The following is a 14610-nucleotide window of genomic DNA, read 5'->3' as shown; positions in this document are numbered from 1 at the left end:
GATTGGTTTACTGCTAATAATCTTCTCTTGAACGAAAAGAAAACTAAGTGTGTGAAATTTGTATTGCCTAATGTTAAACCGGTAGTTTCGAGTATTAAAATTAATGATGAACCTTTGGTTTTTGAAGATTCGACTGTCTTCTTGGGTATGAGTTTGGATGCCAAACTACAGTGGGGATCTCATATCCGTAGATTGTCTAATCGGCTCAGTTCTGCCTCATTTGCAGTCAAAAAAATTAGAACCCTGACTGATGTGGATACGGCTCGACTGGTCTACTTTGGCTATTTCCACAGCCTAATGTCATACGGCATCCTTTTATGGGGGCACGCTGCAGATGCTAATTGTATCTTTATATTGCAAAAACGGGCGATTAGAGCTATTTATAATTTGGGATGTAGGGTCTCCTTAAGAGACAAATTTGGAGAATTAGACATTTTGACATTTGCGTCGCAATACATTTACGAAAATCTATTATATGTGCAGAAAAATAAACACATGTTTAAGAAATATTGCGACATACACAACAGAAATACAAGAAACAAAGAGAAACTTGTACCTACTACAACTAGACTTCAGAGGATAAGTAAATCTTTCATTGGCCAATGTGTTCGTTTTTACAACAAAATTTCTTTGGATATTCAAAGTTTGCCATTAAATGAATTTAAATCGGTCATTAAACGAAAGTTGTGCAAAAATGGATATTATAAAATATCAGACTATTTAGAAGACGTTAACCCTTGGAGTTAATAAGTATGTGCATAGTGTAACCTAGATAATGTTATTTAATATTTAATTTTTAAGTAAATACAATTGTTTGACGTCATAAAGAGATTGTAAAATCCTATTATGAAAATAAACGATATGATATGATATGATATGATAGCAATATCTATTACTAAATGTTTAAGACCACCCTTGTTATTTGCAGTTTTCAAAGCATTTTAAAGCAAAACTAAGGAACGAGAGATGTTAAGTGACTAAAGTTTCGTTGGATCAGGCGTTCGTGCCACGGGGTTCATTTGCTAAATAAACTTTAGTAATATCGCACGGGTGAAAGAGATATAATGGTGGGCATAATGTACCACCCGGTTATATAGGGTGTCCTTAGCCATTGGACAAACCCTGAAATTCCACGTAGGGTTACTTCTCAGTAGTATTTTTTTAATTAGATAAAAAAAACAAGTTATTTCCAATAATCTACAACGAAAAGAAACATACTGTATTAATGATTGCCAGTGCTTATTAGTGTCATAAATAAAAAAACCGGCCAAGTGCGAGTCTGGCTCGCGCACGAAGGGTTCCATTACGCAAAAAAAAACGGCAATAAAATCACGTTTGTTGTATGGGAGCCCCACTTAAATATTTATTTTATTCTGTTTTCAGTATTTGTTGTTATAGCGGCTACAGAAATACATCATCTGTGAAAATATCAACTGTCTAGCTATCACGGTTCATGAGATAGCCTGGTGACAGACGGATGGACAGCGGAGACTTAGTAATTAGGGTCCCGCTTTTACCCTTTGAGTAAGGAACCCTAAAAACTGGGTTGTCGTGCATATATTTATGCGATATCGATATCTAATAGTTATTCTACCCCGAGTACTCGGTATCTCAACATCAAGCAAAACAAACATTTCTATTATTAGACGTTATTGTGCACTATTTCCAAACCTCATATAAACAACTTTGCAACGGTCTATTCTGGAATATATCATAAAATACTTAGTACTGGTCGATATACAAATATAATATGTGGCATTTTCAACCAAAAGGTACCACATTGTCGCTTGTCAATAAGGTTGATTTCAAATTGAAGCTATATAGAAATAGCGCCTTATTGACAATAAGTACCCTTTTGATTGAGAATGTACAGGTTGTATAGGTACAGTCAGCTACTTAGTAATTCACATAATAGGCCAGATGGCAAATTTTAATGGTATCCCTCGATCCAGTTTGTTTTTAGGGTCAAATGGGGCTTTTTCTATGAAAAGGGACCTTATTGTCGAAGGCGCTTACGCCGCACGGCATTGTATTTATATCCGAGCATCGTTTATAATGGCGTAAGCGCCATCGACAATAAGGTCCCTTTTTATAGAAAATACCACAAATGTATGGATGGGTGCATTAAAACAATTCAAAATTTAGAAACAAAAGTCAAAGTTTAACAATCGTACACAACGCACAAAACACCCCAACAGGGTGCGTAGACAAGATGCCAATCATAAACTGAAATAGATACCGGTGGCCGAGGCGGGAATAGAACCCGCGTCTTCAGCTTACGCGGCTAACGTCCTGACCACTATACCACCCGGCCACGGCGGTACCCGTCCCAAATTCTCTGGTGTATGCTATATTTTGTTCCCTAGTTGCACAGTAGCACCATCTCTCTCGCTATATCGCAATCCAGTAAAAGGATTCGTATATAAGGTGCAAGCACTTGACGACCGGTCTGGCCTAGTGGGTTTCGAATCCCGGCAAGGGCATTTATTTGTGTGATGAGCACAGATATTTGTTCCTGAGTCTTGGGTGTTTTCTATGTATTTATGTATTTGTATATTATATATATCGTTGTCTAAGTACCCACAACACAAGCCTTCTTGAGCTTACTGTGGGACTTAGTCAATCTGTGTAAGAATGTCCTATAATATTCATTTATTTATTTATTATTTATTTAAGCACACACAGAGTTGATCAAAAGCGCCTAGCCTTTCAAAGATAGCACACACCAGAGAATTTGGGACCGGTACCGCCGTGGCCGGGTGGTCTAGTGGTCAGGACGTTAGCCGCGTAAGCTGAAGACGTGGGTTCCATTCCCGCCTCGGCCACCCGACGACTTGGCGACTCGGCGACTTTTAAAAATTTATGGAGTATCGGGACAAACTATTCTGGTTTAACGATGCTTTTTATCAAATATTATGTAATTGTGATTTATCTCTTATAAATAATAATAAATAAATAATAAATAAATATTATAGGACATTCTTACACAGATTGACTAAGTCCCACGGTAAGCCCAAGGAGGCTTGTGTTATGGGTACTCAGACAACGATATATATAATATATAAATACTTAAATACATAGAAAACAACACCCATGACTCAGGAACAAATATCTGTGCTCATCACACAAATAAATGCCCTTACCGGGATTCGAACCCAGGACCATCGGCTTCATAGGCAGGGTCACTACCCACTAGGCCAGACCGGTCGTCTAATAAATAGATATACTCGTATAATAACAAATTTTGCTAATCATCAAGCAATCAAAGCAAACGTAAATCAAAATCAGTAATTAAAGTTCACTTTAGGTAGATTTTTAAGGAAACAAAGTTTAGCATACTATAATGTTTTGCGCAAATAATTTAGCATTTGAGATTTTCAAACTGTGATATCGGGTGTATTTAAATCGGCGATACTGATATATCAGCCTGCCGAATATATCGGCCGATATATTACATCGCAAAAATGTACATTTTGTATCTACCTATATACCTTGTATACAAGGTATAACAAAAATAGTGGGGATTCGTTAAAGGGCATATTCGGTATCGTGTTCTGATTATGGAAAATTAGAAGAAACATTATTTTGACGCGAAATTTTTTTGGCCTTTGTATGGACGGTTGGCCGACTTGGACGACCTGCCCCATAGAAATCTGCCCTTAAACAGATCCCCATTATTTTTGTTACATTATTATTGTTGTTTTGTTTATACGACCTAGTCAGTGTGTGAGAGGCATGTACATATATTTTTGGAACGCTTGGAACGAAGGTGTTTGTGTACTCGTATGTACCGTATATGTAGCTATGCGGCACCATTTCGCATGCGACAGAGCATCGTGCGCCCGCGCACTATTAATAGCGCGTCAATCGCAGGAAATAGATAGCTACATGCACCTCATTCATTCGGACGTCACATGTTTTTGCCAGTAGATCTCGCATTAACCGACTTCATAAACAGGAGATTTCCGGTTGAACTTCAAAATGGTGAAGTCGTACAGAGAACATTTTCTGCTATTGTTGTCTGCTGTATAGCTAGACAGGTGAAGTTTTCACAAATGATGTATTTCTTTTGCCGCTTTAACAAAAACTACTAAAAACAGAATGAAATAGATATTTAACCTCCCTCCCATAGAACAAACGCGATTTTTTTGCCGTAATGGTACGGAACCCTTCGTGTGCGAGTCCACCTCATATTTGTCGGCCGCACTTGGCCGGTTTTTTAGTGTAATTTTGTATAAAACCTACAAAATGTAGACGTAGTAATTCTAGACTCTGTTTTAATTCGTCTTTTTAAGTTGAGCTTAAAAAAGACTCAAGACTCAACTCGGGATTTAAGACTCAGAAGCTTTTAAATTCAAGTCTCGTAAAACGAGTCCAGTTTTTCAAATGTAGACTCAGAAGTCAGAAGACTAAAGTTCCTTCTAACTCTGTCAGTGTGTCTGTTATTGTCAGTAAGTAGGTATAGCGTGTCGTAGATAATAGATACATGCACCTCATTCATTATAACGTGACATGTTTTGGCGCGTAGATCTTGCATTTTGAAGAGGCGACGGGTCGGATGAAAGGCAGGCAAATATACAGGCTGGCTAAAAAATAACTGCATTCCCATTCCCAGGGAGGTTTTGGGATTATACTGAGCAATTTTTGCTATGGGACCAAAATCGAACTCGCGAAAAAAAAATTTACCCTCCCATAGAAAATGGACCAGCCAAAATGTATGAAACAGCCAAATTTTTTTTCGCGATTTCGTGGTTGGTCCCATAGTAAAAGCTGCTCAGTATAATCCCACAACCTCCCTGGCAACGGGAATGCACTTATTTTTTAGCCACAGTGTCCCTATTCGAATAGGGTGTTGCCTACATTAATAATCTTCAACAGAAAAAAAAAACTTCATGTAACAGTTTAAAATGGCACTAAAATAGTGTATCTGTAAAGTGTATCTCGTAACAACGGGGCTGGCAACTGTCAAAGGTTTGCATAGAGGCGCCATCATAGCTTGCCCCTTTTTCTATGAGATTTAGCTTAAAGGGCTGGCATCCAGGGCATAAAATTCCATTAAAAAAATTGACACAGTTCTAGGGATTGACAGGGCAAGCTATGCTGGCGCCATCTGCTAAACACTTCGACTGGCCAACCCCATTATAGTTAACCCCAAGACGTAAAATAGTTGTCATGGAGGTCCTATTCTGGTCTTTTTGAACAGTTCAATTTCACCAAAATGCTTTGTTTTTTAGATTTAATAAAACACCGCTATAAGTCGCGCACGCGCGATACCGTATATGGCAGGGTCGCCATGTAAGGTGATGATTCGGAGTTGAGTAGAAACGAGTGTTCAGCTTAAACGATGCTTTATTACTGCACTGCATACTTATGTAAATGGTCCTTATATATATATCCTATGAGCTACATACATAACTATATCTAGTATACACTACAATGTTTATAAGATTTGATAAGTCCCCTCAATTCCTCATGGAATCCATCATCAGAACAAGATTTTGACAAAACGAGGCCAATCTGTTAGTATAGTTTCAAACAAAAAAAAAATTGTCAAATCGGTTGAGAAATGACGGAGTTCTGAGGTAACGAACGTAAACAAAATACCAACACCCGAATCGAGCACTTATGGAATTTTTATAGTCGCGCAAAAATAGAAGACAATTTACAACCACATCATAACACATCACATCTAATGCGTCTCACTCAAGCAAATATTGAATGCAAGCAATTATATAGTTAGAAGCAAACAATAAGTGAATCATGCGCACGCTATTTATAGATCGATGTCAACCGCGAACACGGGAAATAATGTAGATACTGCAACTCTTTCATTAGAACATCGATAGAATATACGAGTAATTATCGTTATTGTTTAGTTTTGGTTTTAGTTGGCATATTAACTGTTTAAGTTCCGATTACAACGCTGTCTTAAAATTAATGCCTGAACTCCTAGTGGGAATTGTGTTAGGATGCATGCTAAACCTATCATTTTATAGTCTTATCTGTGTATTGTCACTGGCCTGTATCTGTTTTTTCCCCAATAAAGAAAATAAAAAGAAAATAAAATAATGTGCGATAACTATAGGCCGGTCTGAAGGGGGCAATTTTAGATTTTACGTTAGACGTTAAATAGTGCGAGGGCAAATGAAAGTTACTTTATAAGTCGATAGGTATCGATAAACTTTGACATATATTACTTAGTGTAGACGTTATATTTATCTGACCGCCATTCAGACCGCTGTCATTCGCTCCGGTCGGAGTATGTGTTGTCCTCAAATTTTCAAATTTCAGAGCTGAACTGTGAATGTGAATTTGACAACGAATCACGTTGTCGCTTTCTAAAACTGTGCTATAAGTGCTGTTTGTTGTTAGAAATGTACTGTTTTCGTAAACGGCAAGAATCTTGTTAGATAAGTAGTCGCATAGACGCGCGTGAACGAGTTTAAACTCCCAACTGAACGAACTAAATTTTGTTATCAGTTCCTTTTTCGCCCGAAAACCTGCATTCAGAGCAGTGAGTCGGCGAATTATTTAGTAAAATATCATTGCGGGTTGCTTGAAAATGTTGCTTGATGGTTTACTTCTAAAAACTTTCGCAAAATTGTACACAAAACCTGTTGAAAGCACGCCTCTCGTGCGCGGCGCGTGATCGTGAACCTTTTTATTATTATTTTAAACTGATCAGCGATTGGCCCTAGTCACACCTGATGGAAAGTGAAGACAGGGCCTAAGATGGAGCTCACCGGTTCAGTAACAGCCTATTCACTCTTGTTTTAAAGAGACCGAGGTCATATTGATCAGGGAATACAGAGAATACAGAAATTATTCTTGTCGGAAAGGTTCATATTGGGGTGCAAACGCGCGTCATTTGACGTCTTTGGCGGTAACAGAGTTAATTGACTGTAAACCTTATTGTTAAGTACATAAGGTTGCTACTAACCTTGCTGACTAGCATGTCCGTCTCGTCGAAGTGTCGCCCGAACATTTTGGGCGACTCGCCCGGTATCGGTTCGATTTTGATGCAGATTTCTTGGCCCTTTCGCGCCGTTTCCATTTGCTTGTGGTTACTTTCAGGTAACTTACAGTTAATCTATTATCAACTTTATTAGAAATACATAAGGTTGTAACTAACCTTGCTGACTAGCATGTCCGTCTCGTCGAAGTGCCGACCGAACATTTTGGGCGACTCGCCCGGTATCGGTTCGATTTTGATGCAGATTTCTTGGTCCTTTCGCGCCGTTTCTACTTGCCTGTGGTTACTTTTAGGCAACTTACAGTTAATCTATTATCAATTTTATTAGAAATACATAAGGTTGTAGCTAACCTTGCTGACTAGCATGTCCGTCTCGTCGAAGTGCCGACCGAACATTTTGGGCGACTCGCCCGGTATCGGTTCGATTTTGATGCAGATTTCTTGGTCCTTTCGCGCCGTTTCTACTTGCCTGTGGTTACTTTTAGGCAACTTACAGTTAATCTATTATCAACTTTATTAGAAATACATAAGGTTGTAGCTAACCTTGCTGACTAGCATGTCCGTCTCGTCGAAGTGCCGACCGAACATTTTGGGCGACTCGCCCGGTATCGGTTCGATTTTGATGCAGACTTCTTGGCCCTTTCGCGCCGTTTCCACTTGCTTGTGGTTACTTTCTATTGATGTCACGATGCCGAGCTCCACGAACTAGACAAATGGAAAACAAATCAGTATATGTTCATTATATTCTTTAGGTGTGATTTTTTGTATGTTTCGTAATGTTGCAGCAATTATTCTCGAGTACAAGTTAGGAAGGTGAGTCGTTTGAGGTCTAAGAATTATACTTAAGCAGCTGGACATAACATTATTTGAACTATGTGAACTATACTCAGCATCAAGATTATTCCTATGATGACAAAGGCGTAAAGCAATATATTTTACCACTTTTGCTCTCACAGTTTATTAGATGCTTACAAGGTTTTAACACATCTACTGACGGACACTAAATTCTAACTTCTGTTAATTGTTTGTTATATTAATGAGTATATAATAAGATAGAGCGGTACTGTCATAGTAAATTTTGTAACCACTGTAAATTCACTGCCATCTATCGACATACTTTAAAACTAAAATGAAGATTTATAAAAATACGTTAAAATGTATTTAAATATGGATAAATGTTTTTTTTATTTGCATTAACTATTTTTATATGATTATGACCCATGTTTTTTCACTTGTATGCGTTAAAATTATAAATAACAAACGAAACAGTCAACGCCCTCTATACGAGAGTAGGCCAAAACTAGTGGCGCCATCTGTACGAGAATCAAATTTTCGTGATTTTCAAGGCACGTTTTTTCCTTAGACCGTATCCATCTATTACGGAGTTATATCCCATCTTTGGTTATATTAAATCCACACGAAAAGGGTGAAAAAAGTCGCCATCAAAATATATTGCAACTTATTGGAATTTTAAATGTCTTAGTATCAAGTTCGGGTATTGTTAATAAAAAAGTTTGAACAAAAAATGTATCTACTATATATTTTTTTTACCTCTTGGCTTGGAACGCAAATCGGAGTCCCCTCCTTGACGATGCCCGCCTCCACCATCACCCCGCACACGATGGGGTCGCGAGAGTTGAACACGAACTGCGGTAACACCTGCACACAGACAACAACAATATAACAGACTTCCGGTTCGAACGCCATCTTGATAGTAGCCTCGTGATTAATTCCTTTGTTTTTTGCTCATTAATATTGTTTAAAGTGTAATATCGATAGCTTTATTATACAATAATCTAATGTGGTAGTGTGCAGTGAATGGAGAATTAATCTCAAAGCGTGTTTAACCACCATTTTGGAGTCGACGGCAGGTAGTCCACGTGCTTCTCGTAAAATCCAGCTATCGGTTTTACGAGACAACTACAACAACCACCGAACAGCGTCGTGCTCTAAGAGCATTTATTTTGTTCCTACCCTTTTACGTGACATTGGCTACGGGCAACACCGCCCTCAAGTCCATCAAGAAAAGAACAATATAACATTCATTACAATGAGGGCTATCGCGTTTAATTTCGCCGCTAGAGGCGCTAGTGTGGATGGAGGTCTTTCAAAATGTCAAATGCATAGAAGTTTGGAGGGTTTCAAGCTGTTTTATCGGGAATTTTCACTCCTTATTCATAATTGTGGTAAATCTTTGTCTATCTTTGATTAATCAAGGTGAACAATAGATATAGCTCAATAAAAGTGGTTTAAAGAAAGTGTCAACTAAAATATACGCAAAAATTAAACAGGTTGAAAAAATGGCACATTTAGACGTTAAAACACCCTTGTGTATATCAGAACGTATTGATTTTATAAAAATAAGCATAGAAGAATTTTGAGATCTGTTTTACTGGACCTACATCTACAGTGGCGCCAACTGGTGAGCACAAAAACAGTAGCCCTCGTTGTATTATAAACTGAAATAGATGTCATATATTGAAAAAAAAAAAAAATGACGAAGCCATTGGTGAAGACCGGATTCGAACCGGCGTCTTTAGCTATCCGGGCGAACCCCTAGACCACCTCGCCACGGGGCCAGACCACGGGGACAACGCCGTCCTCGAAACGCTGGAGGTAAATTAATTAAATAAATAAAAAACCGGACAAGTGCGAGTCAGACTTGCCCACAGAGGGTGTCGTACTTTTTAGTATTTGTTGTTATAGCGGCAACAGAAATATCTATCACTATCACGGTTTATAAGATACGGCCTGGCGACAGATGGATAGACAGACAGACAGACAGATAGACGGACAGACAGCGGAGTCTTAGTAATAGGGTCCCGTTTTTACCCTTTGGGTACGGAACCCTAAAAAAAACCGGACATGTGCGAGTCGGACTCGCCCACCGAGGGTTCCGTACTTTTTAGTATTTGTTGTTATAGCGGCAACAGAAATACATCATCTGTGAAAATTTCAACTGTGATAGCTAGAATCGTTCATGATAGCCTGGTGACAGACAGCCAGACGAACAGTGGAGTCTTAGTAATAGGGTCCCGTTTTTACACTTAGGGTACGGAACCCTAAAAAATCGAAACTTATAGGAAAAGTCAGTACCCGTATTTTGCATGGGAACACAGCTATATGTTTAAACTCCTCTCGCTTCTTCTGTTTCAGTTCGTCCCTGTAAGCGATGAACTTGTCGAACAGATGGTAGATGATGTCGGCGGCGAATATCTTCACGCCGAGATTGTCTGCCATTTCTTGTGCGTCGCGTTCGATCTGTCAAAGGGATTTGAACGTTATTTACAGACAGTTAGAATTCATATTTAAATAGATAAACATGAAGTTGGGAATCACAATCTTGTCTGCCATTTCTTGTGCGTCGCGTTCGATCTGTCAAAGGGATTTGAACGTTATTTACAGACAGTTAGAATTCATATTTAAATAGATAAACATGAGGTTGTGAATCACAATCTTGTCAGTCATTTCTTGCGCGTAGCGTTCGATCTGTCAAAGGGATTTGAACGTTATTTACAGACAGTTAGAATTCATATTAAAATAGATAAACATGAAGTTGTGAATCACAATCTTGTCAGCCATTTCTTGTGCGTCGCGTTCGATCTGTCAAAGGGATTTGAACGTTATTTACAGACAGTTAGAATTCATATTAAAATAGATAAACATGAAGTTGTGAATCACAATCTTGTCAGCCATTTCTTGCGCGTAGCGTTCGATCTGTCAAATGGATTTGAACGTTATTTACAGACAGTTAGAATTCATATTAAAATAGATAAACATGAAGTTGTGAATCACAATCTTGTCAGCCATTTCTTGCGCGTAGCGTTCGATCTGTCAAAGGGATTTGAACGTTATTTACAGACAGTTAGAATTCATATTTAAATAGATAAACATGAAGTTGTGAATCACAATCTTGTCAGCCATTTCTTGCGCGTAGCGTTCGATCTGTCAAAGGGACTTGAACGTTATTTACAGACAGTTAGAATTCATATTTAAATAGATTAACATGAAGTTGTGAATCACAATCTTGTCAGTCATTTCTTGCGCGTAGCGTTCAATCTGAGGAGAATGTCAAAGGGGTTTCAACGTTATTTACAGGTAGTTAGATTTCATATTTAAATGGAAGGAGCGCATGTGGTTACTGGTTATGCATGAGTGAAGGAATTTGAGTCTTATTCACAATATTTACGGTTTATATAGCGAGAGACACATGAGGTTATGAGCGAGTCAATCATATTTGAATTTTCTCTACAGTAATTACGTTTCCTATTTAAATGGCAGCATGAGAGATATGAGTCGGACTAAGCACACTCTGATGCCAAAGTATGGCAATGTCATTATTGATAACAAATTCATATGAATATTACGTTTATAACGACACTCCCTCACTTTGTACTGTCCAAGACGGACTAAAGTAGTAATCACTTTATTGTACACAACACAGGTTTACAAAAATAAATTACAGTAATGGAAGTACACAGGCGAACTTATCCCTATAAGGGATCTCTTCCAGCTAAGTTGGAGTTTTGGACAATTCAAAGGAATAAAGATAAGTTTATGTTTATGCGCTTATGAAAGCCAAATAAAGCTACGCCGGTTCTAACCCTACACCTCTGCCCCGAGAAGATTTAAATCCCCCCTCAATTGGAGGAGGGTATCCCAATATGGAACCGGCAACAAACTCGGCGAGAATATAAAATTTAAATTACTATAGAGTTCATGCAATTACATACAGTAGGTACATTATAAATGTGGACCTTTTCGATAGTTACGGTTCTTAATTAAATGGCAAAGGCAGTAAGTAATATAAGGGTACTTCTCGTTAAGTCGCTAAACTAAGTTTTTACGAGTTTGAACTAGAGAATAGGGAGTATTACTGCAAAATTCTGCCGCCAGAGTGCAGCACTAGCATCTATCGATAACAATAGAGTAACTTATACATGTATACTGTGCCTTAAACAGTTTTTTGACAAGTTTTAACTATGACCAAAGATAGATATAACTCCGTAATAGATGGATACAGTCTAAGGAAAAAACGTGCCTCGAAAATCAAGAAAATTTGATTCTCGTTCAGAGGGCGCTACTAGTTTTGGCCTACAGTCGTATAGATGGCGTTGACGGTTTCGTTTGTTATTTAACAATTTTAACGCATATCAGTGAAAGAACATGAGTCAAAATCATCAAAATAATTAATGCATTTAAATACATTCTATCGTATTTTTATAAATCTTTATTTTTAGTTTTAAAGTGTGTCGACAGATGGCAGTGAATTTACTGGGGTTACAAAATTTACTATGACAGTACCGCTCTAGTATAAGTTACTCTATGCTATGACGTTGATGCATCAAGGCGGTTTGTTTACAGGTGGCATACCGCGAAACGCGAAAATCGAAATTTCGTTGCCTCTCTATCGATCGAATATGCAAGAGTGATAGAGAGGCAGGAACCGAACTTTAGATTTTCGTGTTTCGTTTGGCCCTATGATTGTGCTAGTGACGCCCTCTACTCAGTTTCGCGTTATATTCCCTATTCGTAGAACTCTGCATACATCAGTGTGGCTACCACCAGTTTGGCAGTGACATAAACGCTATCGAGAACGTAATTTACTTTCTATGCATCTCGCTCGTACTCGCATCGTAGTGCCAAAGATAGATATAACTCCGTAATAGATGGATACAGTCTAAGGAAAAAACGTGCCTCGAAAATCAAGAAAATTTGATTCTCGTTCAGAGGGCGCTACTAGTTTTGGCCTACAGTCGTATAGATGGCGTTGACGGTTTCGTTTGTTATTTAACAATTTTAACGCATATCAGTGAAAGAACATGGGTCAAAATCATAAAAATAATTAATGCAAATAAAAAAATCATTTATCTATATTTAAATACATTCTATCGTATTTTTATAAATCTTCATTTTTAGTTTTAAAGTGTGTCGACAGATGGCAGTGAATTTACTGGGGTTACAAAATTTACTATGACAGTACCGCTCTAGTATAAGTTACTCTATGGTAGTGCGAACGAGATGTATAGAAAGTAATTTACGTAAACGTTAGCGTATATGTCAGTTTTGACCATAAACATAGTATATAGACATGAAACCGAGCGACCAGGGGTAAGAGAAAGACATATTCATGTACTGACAGTTTCATGTATGGCAGCATAATCCTTTTTCTCTTTCACTCTTATAAATTTCGGTATTTCGCCATCGCCTCCTTGCTATGATGCCATAACCGACCATGAAAAAATGCCCGGCCGGTGATAAAGACAAAGCATGGCACAATTTTCTCTTTCCTCTTATAGGAATCGCAATAAGGGGGCCGTTTGTTTGACATAATTAATGAAAGTCATAATGTAATGATTGTCATATTATCATTAGTCATAATTCTGAAACCGTTAACTTTTCAGGATCTTCGTCGGGTTATTCTATAGATAGGTTAGGTTTGTTTTTATGGCAATCCTGAAAAGTTACGCGTTTCTGAAAAAAAAACAAATTATGACTAATGATAATATGACAATATGACTTTCAATAATTATGTCAAACAATAGAGACCCCGCAATAAGACTATCTTTCTCTACCAAAGAGTGTCAGGCCCTTGGTTTTGACACTGTCAGTGACTCATGGTACGGGTACAGGTATATTATGAGACTAGTAACATACCTTTACATCGAACGCTAGTATGGTGGCCCACTGCGAGTCATGTTCCAACATGGCGGATGCTTTCATGACGTCACGTTTGACCACCGGTCCTATTCTGATGGCTGAGTACTGCAAAAAAATAGGTTTTTAGTATTAAATTAAAAGTTTTTTTTAGAGTAAGTCGAATTGTTATATTGAAGCCCGAACAAGTGAAAGATACCAAAATTTGAGCGATGCGAGGGTTAAATATACTTTGCTACACAACAACATTTGTGAGACAACATTTTTAGTAATTTCATAGCTTTCGAATTTCGTTATTGTAAGGTAACGTTCAATCAATCCCCTGGCTTTTATCCCTATTCGGGGTCAGCCCTCCTGATACTTTTTCGCCAAACTTGGCGGTTTTGCGTCATTTCTGGCGTTAAGCCCGTCGTCAGCAAGTCTTTTTGGACTGTCTGTATCCAGGTGGTTGGTGGGCGGCCTCTACCTCTTTTGCCTTCTTCTATGGCCAGTACCTCTCGAGTCATGTGGTCTTCATTTCGGCGCATTACGTGGCCGAACCGTGGTAAGGTCGTGGTAAGGTAACGTTATTAAAATAAATAAAAATCGACAAAATTCGATCAAAATGTACACTTGGCGCGCATGATCTTTCCCGTTCTTTCTTTCGAAATGTGACAGTGACAGCGGCAAACCGATGGAACGGCCTTAAGAAGGACCCTTTATCGGGTTAGTGTGGCTCGAGCCTAATCAGCTTTGTTGTATGTTAGTCGGTCTGTAGCGTGTATATTAATGAAACTATAACTTACAGGAATCTTGCTGGTCCGCAGGAACTCTAACAGCGCCTCTAGCGAGCCCAGTGTGGACGCTTGCACGTACACACCGCGCTCAGACAGCTTTATCGATGATAGAGCGGATTTCAACTCACGGGCTACTTCTTCCCTAGAAAGAAAAATAAATTGTTGTATATAACAGGTAACTTATCAATTTTAAAACCACGACAA

General features: G+C 38.4%; 1 protein-coding gene and 1 long non-coding RNA gene across 2 annotated transcripts in view; both read right to left on the bottom strand.

Annotated features, from left to right (window-relative positions):
• The window catches only part of LOC134741336 (uncharacterized), a 67427-nt gene that overhangs the window by 17755 nt on the left and 35062 nt on the right, over positions 1–14610 (bottom strand). The gene's annotated exons all lie outside the window — the stretch shown is intronic.
• The window catches only part of LOC134741325 (eukaryotic translation initiation factor 5B), a 46491-nt gene that overhangs the window by 17755 nt on the left and 14126 nt on the right, over positions 1–14610 (bottom strand). The window contains exons 13-17 of the mRNA XM_063674076.1: positions 14416–14548; positions 13631–13738; positions 10070–10234; positions 8525–8632; positions 7517–7678 (exon numbers count right to left, since the gene is read on the bottom strand). Coding sequence (XP_063530146.1) covers positions 7517–7678; positions 8525–8632; positions 10070–10234; positions 13631–13738; positions 14416–14548 — 676 coding nt within the window. The remainder of the gene's footprint in view (positions 1–7516; positions 7679–8524; positions 8633–10069; positions 10235–13630; positions 13739–14415; positions 14549–14610) is intronic.

This window comes from Cydia strobilella, chromosome 5, assembly GCF_947568885.1.
Source record: "Cydia strobilella chromosome 5, ilCydStro3.1, whole genome shotgun sequence".
In the NCBI taxonomy this organism is placed as follows: domain Eukaryota; kingdom Metazoa; phylum Arthropoda; class Insecta; order Lepidoptera; family Tortricidae; genus Cydia; species Cydia strobilella.
Note: the sequence above shows the minus strand (reverse complement) of the source record. Positions and strands in the feature narration are given on the sequence as shown.